Raw genomic sequence first — 15,905 nt, forward strand, 5'->3', positions numbered from 1 at the left:
GGGAGTTCTGTTTATTACAGGAAGTAAATTTGGTTTTTACAAACTGAGAAAAAGGGGAGGGTGAAAGGTAAAATTATGCGTCGTTCTATATGCTGATTGGTCATTTGAGCGTGGCGTAGCATAAATCATTATCTTGCAAGTCCTCTTAGCTTAAGATGTCAGCATCTTTCCACAAAGTCCAATGTTTAGACGTCTTGTATCCATAGTCTCCATCTCAAGGCTCTAGTCTTAGCTACAGGCAAAGCGATAAGATGAAATGTTTTGCATTTAGCATTCTGATGTATCTGGGTTAAAGGGTAAGGGAACAGATATTTTTCCAGCAGCAATGGCATTTTAATATTAATATATATATGTCATTAGAAACATAAGGGTCATCCCTATCACCTTCCTCATTGGCTTGGTATCTGGTATGTGTAAATATGAACCTAGGCTAGATTATATGGGGTTTCCATTGCTTTTCAATGATTATTTGGGTCCAGGGCCGTGATATCTTTTTGATTTCCGCTTTTTAGACCAGTGTGCCTCCGGATGTTGCAAAACTACAACTCCCGGGGATGCTGGGAGTTGTAGTTTTGCAACAGATGAAGCCATACTTGTTGGGACCAGTGGTTCCCAACCTGGAGTATGTGTATCCCCAGAGGTATTTAGCAGCTCTCCTATGGGTACTTAAATAAAAACTGTAATGGTGGCTGCAGACACTGGTCACTGCTTCAGAAGCAGGAGGACAGCAGATGAGAATCGCAGGCACCAGGCTACAATGGACAGTAGCTATGGTTTTAGCTTTGTTGCTTCACTGCTCCATCAGATGGCGGACCTATTGCTATGGGTCGTAGAAGTAGGTCCCCGGAGCAAAGGGGCACCAAAGCTGAGCAGCATACAACTATATGGGGGCTCAAGAATATATAGGCGCACAGAGGAAGCCTACAACTATATGGAGGGAGTGTAGGGGCTTTAAACTATATTGTGGCAGAGAGGGGGCCTACAACTATTAGGGGGGACTGTAGGGGCCTAAAACTATATGAGGTACAGAGGGGGCCTAATTCTATATGGAAGCAGTATGGGGGCTGACACCTAATATATGGGGCCACCGAGGGGGCACTAATTACTGGCAAAAACTATATTAATTATATACATATTGCTAATGTGGGGTGGGGGGTGGGGGGGGCAATATTTGGAAATAAGCTGTCAAGGGGTACTTGGGAAAGTAAAGGTAGGGAACCACTTACTGGACTAATATTTCCGTATAATGAATTTTGTAGTTGGCTGATCCTGTGAAATATTTATGTCAAACTTTCGCCTGTAATGTGCCCCATTTAGTTTTGTTTTATTTTTAGACAGTGCTCCATATTAAAAGGCCCCCACTATTTCAACTATTTCTGCCAACAGAACTGACATAAACTAATATTCCATAGCCCTTACATACTTGGGATCGACCGATTATCGGTTTGGCCGATATTATCGGGCGATATTCACGATTTTGGACATGATCGGCAATTACCTTGCCGATAATGCTGCCCTGCAACCCTCCCCCCCCCCCCCCCCCCCCTGCCCCGGCCAGAGACCACTGCTGCCGACGCTGCCCCACTGCCTCCCCCATCCCCAGTTTTATAATTACCTGTTCCCGGGGTCCACGCTACTTCTGGCTCCTGCGACGTCCTGCTCGCTGTGCAATGACGAGTGACGTCCTCAACGCGACGTCACCGTCAGTGCGCACAGTGACAGCTCAGGACTCCGCCGGAGCCAGAAGTAGCGTGGACCCCGGGCCCCAGGAACAGGTAATTATAAAACCGGAGATGGGAGGCGGCGGTGGTGGTTGGACTAGGGAGGACTCAGGACAGGCAGGGGGAGAGAAGCGGGCGGCGGTCTCTGGCCCCGCAAATGCCGCTGCAGTTCATTGATTTAAAGCGCCCACTTTAAATCATTGATCTGCCGCGGCTTCTGCGGGGTCGGGTGGGGGGGAAATAGCCGATAACTTATACAGGAATATCGGTATAAGTTATCGGCTATCGGCCTGAAAGGTCACAGATTATTGGTATCGGCCCTAAAAAATCGATATCGGTCGATCCCTATTACATACATCATGCCCACCAATGTCCATACCTTCCTTTAAATTACCACCAGATATCCTTTCTCATACCCTCAGAAGCAGCACTCGTCTTGTCTGCTTTTTGTAAATAACCGATGGTGGCATGTATCAGGGGTACAGGAGCCAGCACTTATAGGCATATGGGTTAACACATGCAGATTGTTGGAGGCGGCTGTTAAGGGTATTTTTTTCTGAGCACCGGCTGTGAGCGCAGTAGCCCCGTGCCCCCGCTCACCAACCGTGAGCACAGTAGCCCCGTGTCCCCGCTCACCGGTGGGGCCGAGATTCGCATTGCGGGACGCGCCTGCATGCAAATCCCGGCCCATCACTTACCCACGTCCACGCCTGCTGCTCTGTCTCAGCCTCGGCGCGTGCGCCCCCTCTTTGAAATTTAAAGGGCCAGTGTGCCCATAATTAGTAGTGCACCTGAACACTATATTATTAATCCCTGCACCTCCCACATATCCCTGCCGGATCTTCAGTGCTCATTGCCTAAGAGAAAGCGTACCCTATTGCCTGTTTGCCACACCCGTGTACCCAGACCTTTCCCACTACGTTTTTGACTACAAACCTTTGCCGCCTGCCTTGACCTACTGCTACGTTGACTACGCCTCTGTCTCATCCTTCTGTACCTCGCCTTGCCCAGTACCTGTGTGGTCGAGCCGTATCGGGGGTAGCGACCTGGGTGCCGCCTACCGCAGCAAATCCATCCGGCCTTGCGGCGGGCTCTGGTGAAGACCCGCGGCACCTTAGATTCCGCTCCTCGATACGGTCCGAGTCATCTGTCACACAGGTAGAGGATCCACTATCTGCTCCGTGACATCCGCACCCAGGTACGTAACATGTGGCATACAGTTGAGTTCATCTGCAATTGACTTAAAGTGCCACTCTCTTTTAAAAAAAAAAAAACTAGAGAGGGCACACGCTCCATTAATTTCTATGGGAGCGCCGGAGATGACTGGTTACAGCAATCAGGTCTCTTCGGCACTCCCATAGAGAATGAAAAGAGTGCATGCAGTACTTGGCACGTGCTCCTCTGAGAGATCAGGGGCCCGTTCACAAGATCGCGGGGAGGCCCCAGCAGTTGGAACCCCCACGATCTCTTGAATGGGCCCCTGTGGATAGGGGATAAGTTACTTTTCGCTGCACAACCCCTTTTAAAGGAGAAATCCATCAAAAATTAAATTATCCCCTATCCACAGGATAGGTGATAAGTAGCTAATCGTGTGGGGTCCGAGCACTGGGACCCGGCACTCAGAGAGGAGACCCATAACATATTTTTATTTTTTAAATGACAAAGGTGTATTAGAGTTTTTTTTTTTTTTTTGCAGGACAAGCTGTACTTTTCATTGGCTCACTTTATTTTATCATACATTGCTCAAAAAAATTAGGGAACACTTAACACAATGTAACTCCAAGTCAATCACACTTCTGTGAGATCACACTGTCCACTCAGGAAGCAACTACTGATTGACAACCAATTTCACATGCTGTTGTGCAAGGTGGTGACCACAGACCACTTCTCAGTTCCTATGCTTCCTGGCAGATGTTTTGGTCACTTTTGAATGCTGGCAGTGCTTTCACTCTAGTGGTAGCATGAGACTGAGTCTACAACCCACACAAGTGGCTCAGGTAGGGCAGCTCCTCCAGTATGGCACATCAATGCAAGCTGTGGCAAGAAGGTTTGCTGTGTTTGTCAGCGTAGTGTCCAAAGCATGGAGGCACTACCAGGAGACAGGCCAGTACATCAGGAGACGTGGAGGAGGCCGTAGGAGGGAAACAACCCAGCTGCAGGACCACTACCTCCACCTTTGTGCAAGGAGGAGTACTGCCAGAGCCCTGCAAAATTAACTCCAGCAGGCCACAAATGTGTATGTGTCCGCTCAAACGGTCAGAAATAGACTCCATGAGGGTGGTATGAGGACCAGACATCCACAGGTGAGGGTTGTGCTTACAGCCAAACACTGTGTAGAACATTTGGCTTTTGCCAGAGAACACCAAGATTGGCAAATTCGCCTCTAGCGCCCTGTGCTCTTCACAGATGAAAGCAGGTTCACACTGAGCACATGTGACAGACGTGACAAGAGTGTGGAGATACCGTGGAGAACGTTCTGCTGTCTGCAACATCCTCCAGCATGACCGTTTTTTTGGTGGGTCAGTAATGGTGTAGGGTGGCATTTCTTTGGGGGGCCGCACAGTGCTCCATGTGCTTTCCAGAAGTAGCCTGACTTCCATTAGGTACCGAGATGAGATCCTCAGACCCATTGTGAGACCATATGCTGGTGCGGTTGGCTCTGGGTTCCTCCTAATGCAAGACCATGCTAGACCTCATGTGGCTGGAGTGTGTCAGCAGTTACTGCAAGAGTAAGGCATTGATGCTATGGACTGGCCTACCCGTTCTCCAGACCTATTCCGAATGAGCACATTTAGGACATCATGTCTCGCTCCATTCACCAGCGCCATGTTGCACCACAGACTGTCCAGACTGCCACCTCATCAGTAGCATGCCCAGGCATTGTAGGGAGGTCATACAGGCATGTGGTGGCCATAAACACTAATGAGCCTCATTGTGACTTGTTTAAAGGACATTACATAAAGTTGGAACAGCCTGTAGTGAGGTTTTCCACTTTGATTTTGAATGTGACTCCATATCCAGACCTCCATGGGTTGATAAATTTGATTTCCATTGATAATTTTTGTGTGATTTTGTTGTCAGCACATTAAACTATGTAAAGACGAAAGTATTTCATGCGATTAGTTCATTCACTCAGATCTAGGATGTTATCTTAGTGATCCCTTTATTTTTTTGAGCAGTGTATAATGTAATTTGTTCCCATCGTTTGTTGAATCCATCGTATGTTGAGGGATTCGTGCAATGTTAAGTATAGAAAGTTATACTCACCTGTTCCCGCTGCTCCGGACCGCGTCCTCACCGCTCCCGAGGCTGTCCCAGGGGCTCCTGATGCTGTCCCGCTGCTCCGGTGTCTTCTTCGGGATCCTCCGGATTTTTCCGCATCTTCTCCGGGGTCCGGGCCTCGCTTTCTGGTGACGTTATAACGTTGCGGCGCCGAGACGGCGTGCGCACAAATTCTGCAGAAATAATTGACAGAATTTCCGTGTAGAATTTTTCAGCCAGATTCCGCTTGGAAATTCCATTGTTTCAAAATGGCTAATTTCTACTGGGGTCATATTTTTTTTTCCTTTTTTTCCCCATTTTCTTCTCTTAGGCGGTCAATCAAAAAGGTCCACATGTGATGGGAAGCTTCTGCTAGCAAACTCACAGCTAACCTGCAGCATTATCTGTGGTTACTTGTGGTTTTAGTTGTGGATTGATCACAAGCATCACCCTTTAATATTGACAGCACTTAAATCCACTGTGAAAATCTGTGACAGAATAAACATGTTTCCATGCAGAAAATAATATCTACTTACCTTCTACTGTAGATTGCCAAGGATTTTACCCCCACAGGTAAAATCTACAGGGTTTCAGCCATGTGTGTATTTAGCTTATGAGTTTGATAACCTCCTCAATCTTTAACCCCTTAAGGACCAGGCACGTATGAGTACGTCCCTGCGCCCTGGGTCTTAGGGACCAGGCACGTATGAGTACGTCCATGGGAATTTCGCATCCCGCCGGGCGGGTTGCGAAACCGGACGCCTGCTGAAGTCGGCGATCGCAGAAAATCGCATGTCATTTCAGACATGCGATTTTCTGCTATTCCGGGCTGATCGGGTCTCTGGTCACCCGGAAAATAGTGATCATCTGACCTGTCAGTGACAGCCCAGATCATCTTGCAGGGTAGGAGTGAGGTCACAGTGATGCGATCTCCTCCCATCCCCTGCCATTGGTCAGAACTGATTCTGACAATGGCAGAGCAGGACAGTGGGTTGCCACAGTGGTCAGATGTGCAAAAAACGCTCTGGTCCTACAGTGAAAATTGGCCTGGTCCTTAGGGGGTTAAAGAATCCATCCGGCATGCTGTGAGTTGTAGTTTTGCAACAGCTAAAGGCACACTTGTTGGAAAACACTGATCTAGAGTAATAAAAAAAAAATTAGATGGAGAAGATGCGATACAGCCACTGCAATATCTCTCCCTTTGTGTGTGCAAGGACAAGAAGACCAGGAAGAGCCAGTCCCATCTGCAAGGAAGGACAGTTGTTTTTGGAGGTGGTGGGGGGGTTGTTTGAATTAGGAGCTTTTTTATATTTAAAAAAACAAACAAAAAAAAACACCACAACTTTATTTTTATATCATTTACACATAAGTTTCCACCTTTCCCTGTCTCCTAAAGCCCTGCACTTTATGGCAGCCGTGTTCTCTGCCTGCCTCTGCTATTATTGCCACCGCATTAAGTCCACTCCTCCTGCTGAGGCGCTTTGAACCAGACATGGGCTCTCATGTCTGCTCCGCCATTTCCATCTGCCTAGGTGGTGAAAATACAACGCTTTAATGCCACTACTCAGCACGCCTTTTTGTGCCCCTCCTTCCTTTGCTCTCCTGGCAGGTATCAGAATAGCTATCAGGAACTTTTTTCTTGAGTACAAGTACTTAGGCAAATTTCCAATGTCGGTGCTGATACTGGTATCAGGGCATCCCTAGAAACTAGCAAAAGAAAGGAATGCTACATCTACAGCTGAAGTAATCGTGGTTTTATATACTGTAGATGATAATATATATATACATATATATATATATACACTGTCATGGCCGTAAATGTTGGTACCCCTGAAATTTTTCAAGAAAATGAAGTATTTCTCACAGAAAAGGATTGCAGTAACACATGTTTTGCTATACACGTTTATTCCCTTTGTGTGTATTGGAACTAAACCAAAAAAGGGAGAGGAAAAAAGCTAATTGGACATAATGTCACATCAAACTCCAAAAATGGTCTGGACAAAATTATTGGCACCCTTAACTTAATATTTGGTTGCACACCCTTTGGAAAAAATAACTGAAATCAGTCGCTTCCTATAACCATCAGTAAGCTTCTTACACCTCTCAGCCGGAATGTTGGACCACTCTTCTTTTCTCAACTGTTCCAGGTCTCTTATTGGAAGGGCGCCTTTTCCCAACAGCAATTTTAAGATCTCTCCACAGGTGTTCAATGGGATTTAGATCTGGACTCATTGCTGGCCACTTCAGAACTCTCCAGCGCTTTGTTGCCATCCATTTCTGGGTGCTTTTTGACGTATGTTTGGGGTCATTGTCCTGCTGGAAGACCCAAGATCTCGGACGCAAACCCAACTCCATTGGTAATCCTCAGACTTCATGATGCCTTGCACTCATTCAAGGCACCCAGTGCCAGAGGCAGCAAAACAACCCCAAAACATAATTGAACCTCCACCATATTTCACTGTAGGTACTGTGTTCTTTTCTTTGTAGGCTTTATTCCGTTTTCAGTAAACAGTAGAATGATGTGCTTTACCAAAAAGCTCTACCTTGGTCTCATCTGTCCACAAGACGTTTTCCTAGAAGGATTTTGGCTTACTCAAGTTTATTTTGGCAAAATGTAGTCTGTGTCAGCAGTGGGGTCCTCCTGGGTCTCCTGCCATAGCATTTAATTTAATTTAAATGTCGACAGTTTGCGCTGACACTGATGCTCCCTGAGCCTGCAGGACAGCTTGAATATCTTTTGGAACTTGTTTGGGGCTGCTTAACCACCATCCGGACTATCCTGTGTTGACACCTTTCATGAATTTTTCTCTTCCGTCCACGCCCAGGGAGATTAGCCACAGTGCCCATGGGTAGTAAACTTCTTGATAATGTTGCGCACTGTGGACAAAGGCAAATCTAGATATCTGCAGATGGACTTGTAACCTTTAGATTGTTGAGATTTTTTCCGGAATTTTGGTTCTCAAGTCCTCAGACAGTTCTCTTCTCCTCTTTATGTTGTCCATGCTTAGTGTGGCACACACACACACACAATGCAAACACTAAGTGAACTTCTCTCCTTTTAATCTGCTTTCAGGTGGGATTTTTATGTTGTACACACCAGTTACTTGCCCCAGATGAATTTAAAGGAGCATCACATGTTTGAAACAATCTTATTTTTCCACAATTTTGAAAGGGTGCCAATAATTTTGTCCAGCCCATTTTTGGAGTTTGGTGTGACATTATGTCCAATTTGTTTTGTTTTTTTCCTCCCTTTTTTGGTTTAGTTCCAATACGCACAAAGGAAATAAACATGTGTATTGCAAAACATGTGTTACTGCAATCCTTTTCTGTGAGAAATACTTCATTTTCTTCAAAAATTTCAGAGGTGCCAACATTTACGGCCGTGACTGTATATATTTGGATAAAAAAGGCTCTATACTTCTTACCACTCACTTCACTGTCCTGTCCCTGCAGCTATTGCCTGTGTGTCTTGGCTAGGATAAAATACAGAAAGTTTGGTCAGGAGCAGGAGAGTTTGGGCAGCTATGTGAGCCAGGGAGGGGGAAGAGACTGTGCACAGCACAACCAGTTGTCAGCTCTGAGCAGTGAGGGAGGAGTACAAGCAAGAAAATGTCTCCTCCTCCTCAGTGAATTGCATGCATGTATGCAGTTTTCCCACTGGACCTAAAACTGTGGTGGACAACGGTTTTAGGACCAGTGGAAAACCGCATACGGAGCAAAAATGAGCCGACCGGAGTCATCGTTTCACTCCGGTCGGCTCATTGAAATGAATTATACGGGCAGCATACGGCAGGGATACGGGAGCGCTCAGTTTTAGCTCCCCCCAGCCGTATGTGGTCCCGTATGGCTGAAAACGTGGTGTGAACCCAGCCTAAAAAGGATGAAAAACAGAATTTGAGCACACATATAGTATCGGCAACAGTTAAAGAGCAAGCCTGTAGCTTTAACCTGTTAAAGACATAGGGCATACAGGTACGCCCTTGTGTCCTGGTTTTTAAATACCAAGGGCCTACCTGTATGCCTTGAATCTTTGAAGGGGTACTCCGGTGGAAAACTTTTTTTTTTTTAAAACAACTGGTGCTAGAAAGTTAAACAGGTTTGTAAATCACTTCTATTAAAACATTTTTACCCTTCCAATACTTCTAAGCAGTTATATGCTACAGAGGAAATTATTTTCTTTTTGAATTTCTTTTTTGTCTTGTTCACAGTGCTCTCTGCTGACACCTAATGTCCGTATCAGGAACTGTCCAGAGCAACATAGGTTTGCTATGGGGATTTTCTCCTGCTCTGGACAGTTCCTGATATCAGGTGTCAGCAGAGAGCACTGTGAACAAGACAAAAAAGAAAATAATTTCCTCTGTAGCATACAACTGCTAAAAAGTACTGGAAGTAATTTATAAATCTGTTTAACTTTCTGGCACCAGTTGATTTAAAAAAAAAGTTTTCCACCAATGTACCACTTTAAGTGGCTTTAAAGCAAGCAAAGGAGCTGCACTTGCTTCAGAGCGATAAGTGTCGGCTACTATTAGTACCCAGACACTCGCTGCTGATCTAAAGGGGAGAAAAGGGAGAGCGCTTCTTGGTGTGATAAAAGAGAGATACTCAGTATAAAAATGAAATAAGACAGCAGCTCACCAGATTTGGTTGTGTAACGTCATACACAACAATGGTAAGCGCATCAAGAGGTAGTGTATCCGCAGCCCTTCGGCAAGGCAAGGTATTCAATCTGTCTGGCTTCAAGGAGAACACCGGCTCCATGTGGCACAGGATACAAAAGGAATAGAGGTCAGATAAAATCGAGGTAGTTTATTTCCCAAGATGCAACGCATTTCGCTGCGGGAAAGCAGCTTCATCAGGGATATAAACTACCTTGATTTTATCTGATCTCTATTCCTTTTGTATCCTACGCCACGTGGAGCCGGCGCTCTCCTTGAAGCCAGACTCACTGCTGATGACAGGCAGCGACGATTCCATGGCTGCCATCATTTAACCCTTTAGAGGCCATGATCTATGCTGTTCACGGCCTCTAAAATGAAAGTCAAAATTGATGGTAGTTTAGGGGAGCTCACCGAACCTCCACGACTTGATCCTGGGGGTTCAGTGAGCTATCCTTGTGAAGGAGGGTCCCCTTACCTTCTGCTAGCCAGGCATTTCAGTGGATTGCCATTCACACTGTGTAATGCTATGTCATAGGCATAGCATTGTACAGTGATTGCAGTCTAATGATTGCAAATAAATGTCCCCTATGGAGACCTAAAAAAAAAGTGTAATATAAAGAATAAAAATAAAAAAAGTCTCTAAAATTATATAAAACCCCCTCCCCTAAATAATGTTTATGATCCTGCTCGGTAAACTGCGAAAAAAATAAATAAATACCATACACCAAAAATACAGATTTTTAATCACTTCATATACCAGAATTTTTTTTTATAAAAAGCGATCAAAAAGTCCCATCAAAATAAAAATGTTACCGATAAAAACTACAGATCACGGCACAAAAATGCATACATCCGTTGTAGGGGTCAGAAAAGGACAATCTTATGCATACCAATTTTTAATCTCATTGGCCTGTAGAGTAAAGATAATGTATAATATTTACCATAAAGTGCACTGTGTAAAAACCAATCCACCCAAAAGTTGCTAAATTGAAGTTTTCTTATAAATTACCGCCCACATATAATGTTTTTTGTTTTGCGGTACATTTTATGGTAAAATTAATGGATGTTATTTCAAAGAACAATTGGTCGCGCGAAAAAACAAGCCCTCATATGAGTCTGTAGGTGGAACAATAAGAGCTATGCCTGTTAAAAGGAGGAGAGAAACAAAAAGGCAAAAATGAAAATTGGCTGTATCCTTAAGGCCAAAATGGGCTGTGTCCCTAACCCCTTCCCACAAATGGGGGCTCCCAGTACATGATATGCTCTCAGCAGCTGATTGGGCAGCTGTCCGGCATTAAACCTTTTAGATGCCGCGATCAAAGCTGAATGTGTTGTCTAAATGTGGTAATTCCCGTTCCTGGCTACCCCAGTGGGCTGATTGGGAACACCACAGCGAAATCATTCCGCCCTGATCAGATGAGAGGACTACGGGAGGTGTCTTACCTGCCTCCCTGCCGTCTGATCGGTGCTCCGATGCTTCAGCCAGCCATGGCAGGCTGTAGCAATGAAGCTCTGATAACATTGATCAATGCTGTTCTATGGAGCAGCTTTGATTAGTGTATGCAATCTAAAGTTTACAGGTAATAGTCCCCTATGAAGGATAAAAAAAAAAAAACATTTAAAATTAAATAAACTTTTAAATGTGCATTAACCTCTTCCCTAATAAATGTTTGAACCCCCCCCCCCTTTTCCCATTTTTCAATAAAATATAAAAAATAAACAAAGGTCGTGTTACTGCGTGCGTACATGTCCAAACTATTAAAATATAATGTTATTTAATCCGCACGGTCAATGGCGTATAAAAAAATATATAAATAAATATTATTTATGTACAGGTACGACCTGCAGAGAGAATGGTGCTTCCAGTTATGCATTTAGGTGCCAAATTTAAAATAAATGTCATGTACTACACAACATGTCACCATATATGCTACACAATAGTCATTTCTCAAAAATGCATTCATGGTACTCTTTTACAGATAAAAAGTTAAACCTGATAGATCTGGTATTCTGGTGTGTGTATATTTTCCAACTAGTAAGAAAAAAAATATATGCTTCAATTCCCCCCACCCCCGTGGACATAAAAGTGCATTAATGTTATATTGACACTGTTTACAATTGTCCTCCGAACTGTTTCTGTAGCCTATGAAATATGAACCTGTTTCACTTTTCCAGTAGAAGATTGTGCCAACATTAGCCAATAAAAATATATTTATGACTTAAAATTAACTAGTGATTTACTGTCTTATTACAGGAGGAGATGACCGGCGTGTGTTGCTGTGGCACATGGAAAGAGCCATCCAGACAAAAGCTACGCCTCTTCAACTTAAAGGGGAGCACCATTCAAATATATTTTGCTTGGCGTTCAATAGCTGCAATACTAAGGTGTTCTCTGGAGGTACGTTCTGAGCGTTGCTTACAATTGCTTGGTGGCAGAGAATGGGAGGACACATAAAGCCATACTCACCCCTCCACTTGCTCCCAGTCCAGAGCTGCTGCCGAGTAGTCCTTAAACAACTTATAGCAGCTGGTATATATTCGTTTATACATCGTTTAGCTCATTTATAGCTTGGTCACTCAGTAATCCTTGTTAGAAGTGCCCCGATGACATCCGCATACACTCAGCACAGGGCTCTGTAGTCAATCACAGGACTCAGTTGTCCTTGAATGTGACCAGTGATTCCGTGCAGGCCAATGCAGAGTGCATGGGATTGTCATAGAACCAGGAGTGAGCAAAGGGTGAATCTGGATGCTTTTTTTAAATTTGTTCTCCCATTCTCTGTCCACTGGCAATTTTTATTAAAGGCTGGAAAACCACTTTTGTTATTTTAAGAACATTTTTTACTGTATGTGTACACAGTTCGAAAGAAAGAAAAAAAAATACAGATTTTTTTTAGTGTCTACTGTTGATAACACCAAATCCATAGTTATGTTTCTGTGTTCTTTTATGGGTATTGAGTCAAAGGGAGGTTACCTACAGTGATCAGTGCGATCACTGATGTCCGTTATTATCGGCGGGTCCCTGGCTGCTGATGGCAGCCGAGACCTGCCGTGCATGAAGCGAGCACCGCTCCTGTGCTCGCTTCATGTAAAGGCCATAAATGTTCGTCCTAGTGCATCAAAGGGGTACTCCCGTGGAAAACTTTTTTTTTTTTTAAATCAACTGGTGCCAGAAAGTTAAACAGATTTGTAAATTACTTCTATAAAAATATCTTAATCCTTCCAGTACATATTAGCTGCTGAATACTACAAAGGAAATTCTTTTCTTTTTTGAACATGGAGCTCTCTGCTGACATCATGAACACAGAGCTCTCTTCTGACATCTCTGTCCATTTCAGGAACTGTCCAGAGGAGCATATGTTTTCTATGGGGATTTTCTCCTTCTCTGGACAGTCCTTAAAATGGACAGAGATGTCAGCAGAGAGCACTGTGGTCATGATGTCAGCAGAGAGCTCTGTGTTCCAAAAATAAAATAATTTCCTCTGTAGTATTCAGCAGCTAATAAATACTGGAAGGATTAAGATTTTTTAATAGAAGTAATTTACAAATCTGTTTAACTTTCTGGCACCAGTTGATTTAAAAACAAAAATAAAATAATTTCCACAGGAGTACCCCTTTAAATAACACGGCACCTGGACATACATTTATGTCCCATGTCCTTAAGGGTTTAATTACTGAAAGATTTCAATGGGCACTGTCAGAATAACAAACTTTTTATATGTTGTGCATCTTGGCAAAACATTAACCTTTCTAATACACTTCATAAAAAAATGTATTTAATTTTTAGAGAAATCATGGCTTATAAAAAAAAAATTCCACTAGGGGCTCCCATACTGTCCAGAACGTAATCTTGTCTGGCTGTGGCATCATCTTTGTCCTACCTGAAGCACAGGCTGGGACAAAATCTGTGAAGTGAGGGTGAAGCTAGCACTCCTCTGTACTCACCCCTGTCCTGTCTATCAGACTCCTGTATGAAAACAGAGAGGAGGGGTTACAGAGCAGCCAGCAGTGGTTGGAGGAAGAGACCCAGGACAGTAGAGCAGACTCGTAGCAGAAGTGAGGGTGGGCTCAGTGATAGCCTCTGACTCACCTCTTTCTGAGCAGTGTATGTCAGAATGAGTGAGCAGCAGAACAGAGGGATTTGTGGGCCAAATACAGAAGCTAAACAAAAAAATTTATAAAATATATATATATATATATATATATATATATATATATATATAGTAATATATATATAAGCATTATTAATTTTCTGTGATGTAACAGGCACACTTTCAGTTGTTGTGTTGCCTTTTTGCACTTCCCTTTCTTCATGTGTTCAACACTTTTTCCCTATGTTTTCTCACATTACAACAATAAACAAGTACAGGGGTTTTCACTGCCACCGGCAGGTCACTTTAAATGGGTTATCCAGGCAAAAAAAAACTTTTTTATATATCAACTGTTTCCAGAAAGTTAAACAGATTTGTAAATTACTTCTATTAAAAAATCTTAATCCTTTCAGTACTTATGAGCTTCGGAAGTTAAGGTTGTTCTTTTCTGTCTAAGTGCTCTCTGATGACACGTGTCTCCTGAACCGCCCAGTTTAGAAGAGGTTTGCTATGGGGATTTGCTTCTAAACTGGGCGTTTCCCGAGACATGTGTCATCAGAGAGCACTTAGACAGAAAAGAACAACCTTAACTTCAGAAGCTCATAAGTACTGAAAGGATTAAGATTTTTTAACAGAAGTAATTTACAAGTCTGTTTAACTTTCTGGAGCCAGTTGAGATATATATATATATAAGTTTTTTCCTGGATAACCCCTTTAACCATCTATATATAAAAGGCTGTCATATATGCAGACAAAGGGACCAATTTCCCACTAGCACAGGAAAAGTAACAATGGAGCTTCTTCTGCATTTGCAAAACCTGTTTCAAGGGAGTGTTGCAGTTGCCCATAGCAACCAATCAGATTGCGTCTTTCATTTTCCAAGGGGCCTGTGAAAAATGCAATCTGGTTGCTATGAGCAACTGCAACACTCTTCTTTGGTACAGGTTTTGATAAATCTCCCCTATTATCTTTCTTAATTACACAATCAAAAAGTGTACCCTGAAGAGTCTTCCACTACCCTGTCTTCCTATAGCATCAGTAGGGTTATGTGCAAAGATACTATAAACGCAAGAGGTTCCCCAAAGTGAATTGTTCTGTAATAATATTGCACTGTGCCACAATTTGTGGTCACTAAACCAAAACAAGCTCTGTTTTTACCAACATCAGGGGAAATTTCATGTCGATAGCACCTTTTGAAATATATTTTGTGAGAAGAGTGTTGACGTGTTCAATACTTATTTCACCCGCCAGATATGTTACACTAGAGCAGTGGTCTTCAACCTGCGGACCTCCAGATGTTGCAAAACTACAACTCCCAGCATGCCCGGACAGCCGTTGGCTGTCCGGGCATGCTGGGAGTTGTAGTTTTGCAACATCTGGAGGTCTGCAGGTTGAAGACCACTGCACTAGAGGGACAGTTGCTGTCCTTCTAGAGGAGAACTAATTTGCATAGTTGCTTACCATGAAACATTGACTGTAAGTGGCTCTACACACCAGTCTGGATCTCCTCAGAGAGAAACAGTGCCCACCAGAGCTTAAATGGGTACTCCGCCCCTAGACATCTTATCCCCAATCCAAAGGATAGGGGATAAGATGTCAGATCGCCGTGGTCCCGCTGGCCGGGACCCCCGGGAATCGCAGCTGCTGAGCATCGTTGCGTCACGGCTCTGCCCCTCGTGACGTCACGGCCCCCCCCCCCCCCATACAAGTCTATGGGAGGGGGTGTGGCGGTCGTCACGCCCTCTGCCATAGACTTGCATTAAGGGGACGGGCCGTGATGTCACGAGGGGCGGAGCCATGACATCACGCTGCTCCGTCCCCAGTATCGCCCGTCATTACGCACAGAGCTAACTCGCTCTGTGAAGCAATGATAGCGCAGTGCCGCAGAGGAGATCCCGGGGCTCCCGAGCAGCGGGACCGCGGCGATCTGACGTCTTATCCCCTATCCTTTGGTTAGGGGATAAGATGTCTAGGGACGGAGTACCCCTTTAAAGGGGTATTCCAGGCAAAAACCTTTTATCCCCTATCCACCGTCAGATATGAATGGAGGGGGCGTGGCGTGACATCATGTCCCCAGTCCCGGAAACCCGGAGGTTTCTGAATCTGGAGATTCAGCACCCGCATAGAATGCGGGTGCTGCAGGGAGATCGCAGGGGGTCTCAGCAGCGGGCCCC

The 15,905-nt window shown here is 44.3% G+C and overlaps 1 protein-coding gene across 1 annotated transcript in view; it reads left to right on the forward strand.

The window, feature by feature from the left end:
* The window catches only part of DCAF5 (DDB1 and CUL4 associated factor 5), a 117,021-nt gene that overhangs the window by 25,730 nt on the left and 75,386 nt on the right, over positions 1-15,905 (forward strand). The window contains exon 2 of the mRNA XM_056547047.1: positions 11,895-12,038. Within this exon, the coding sequence (XP_056403022.1) occupies positions 11,895-12,038 (144 nt within the window). The remainder of the gene's footprint in view (positions 1-11,894; positions 12,039-15,905) is intronic.

Source organism: Hyla sarda, chromosome 11, assembly GCF_029499605.1.
Source record: "Hyla sarda isolate aHylSar1 chromosome 11, aHylSar1.hap1, whole genome shotgun sequence".
Lineage (NCBI taxonomy): Eukaryota > Metazoa > Chordata > Amphibia > Anura > Hylidae > Hyla > Hyla sarda.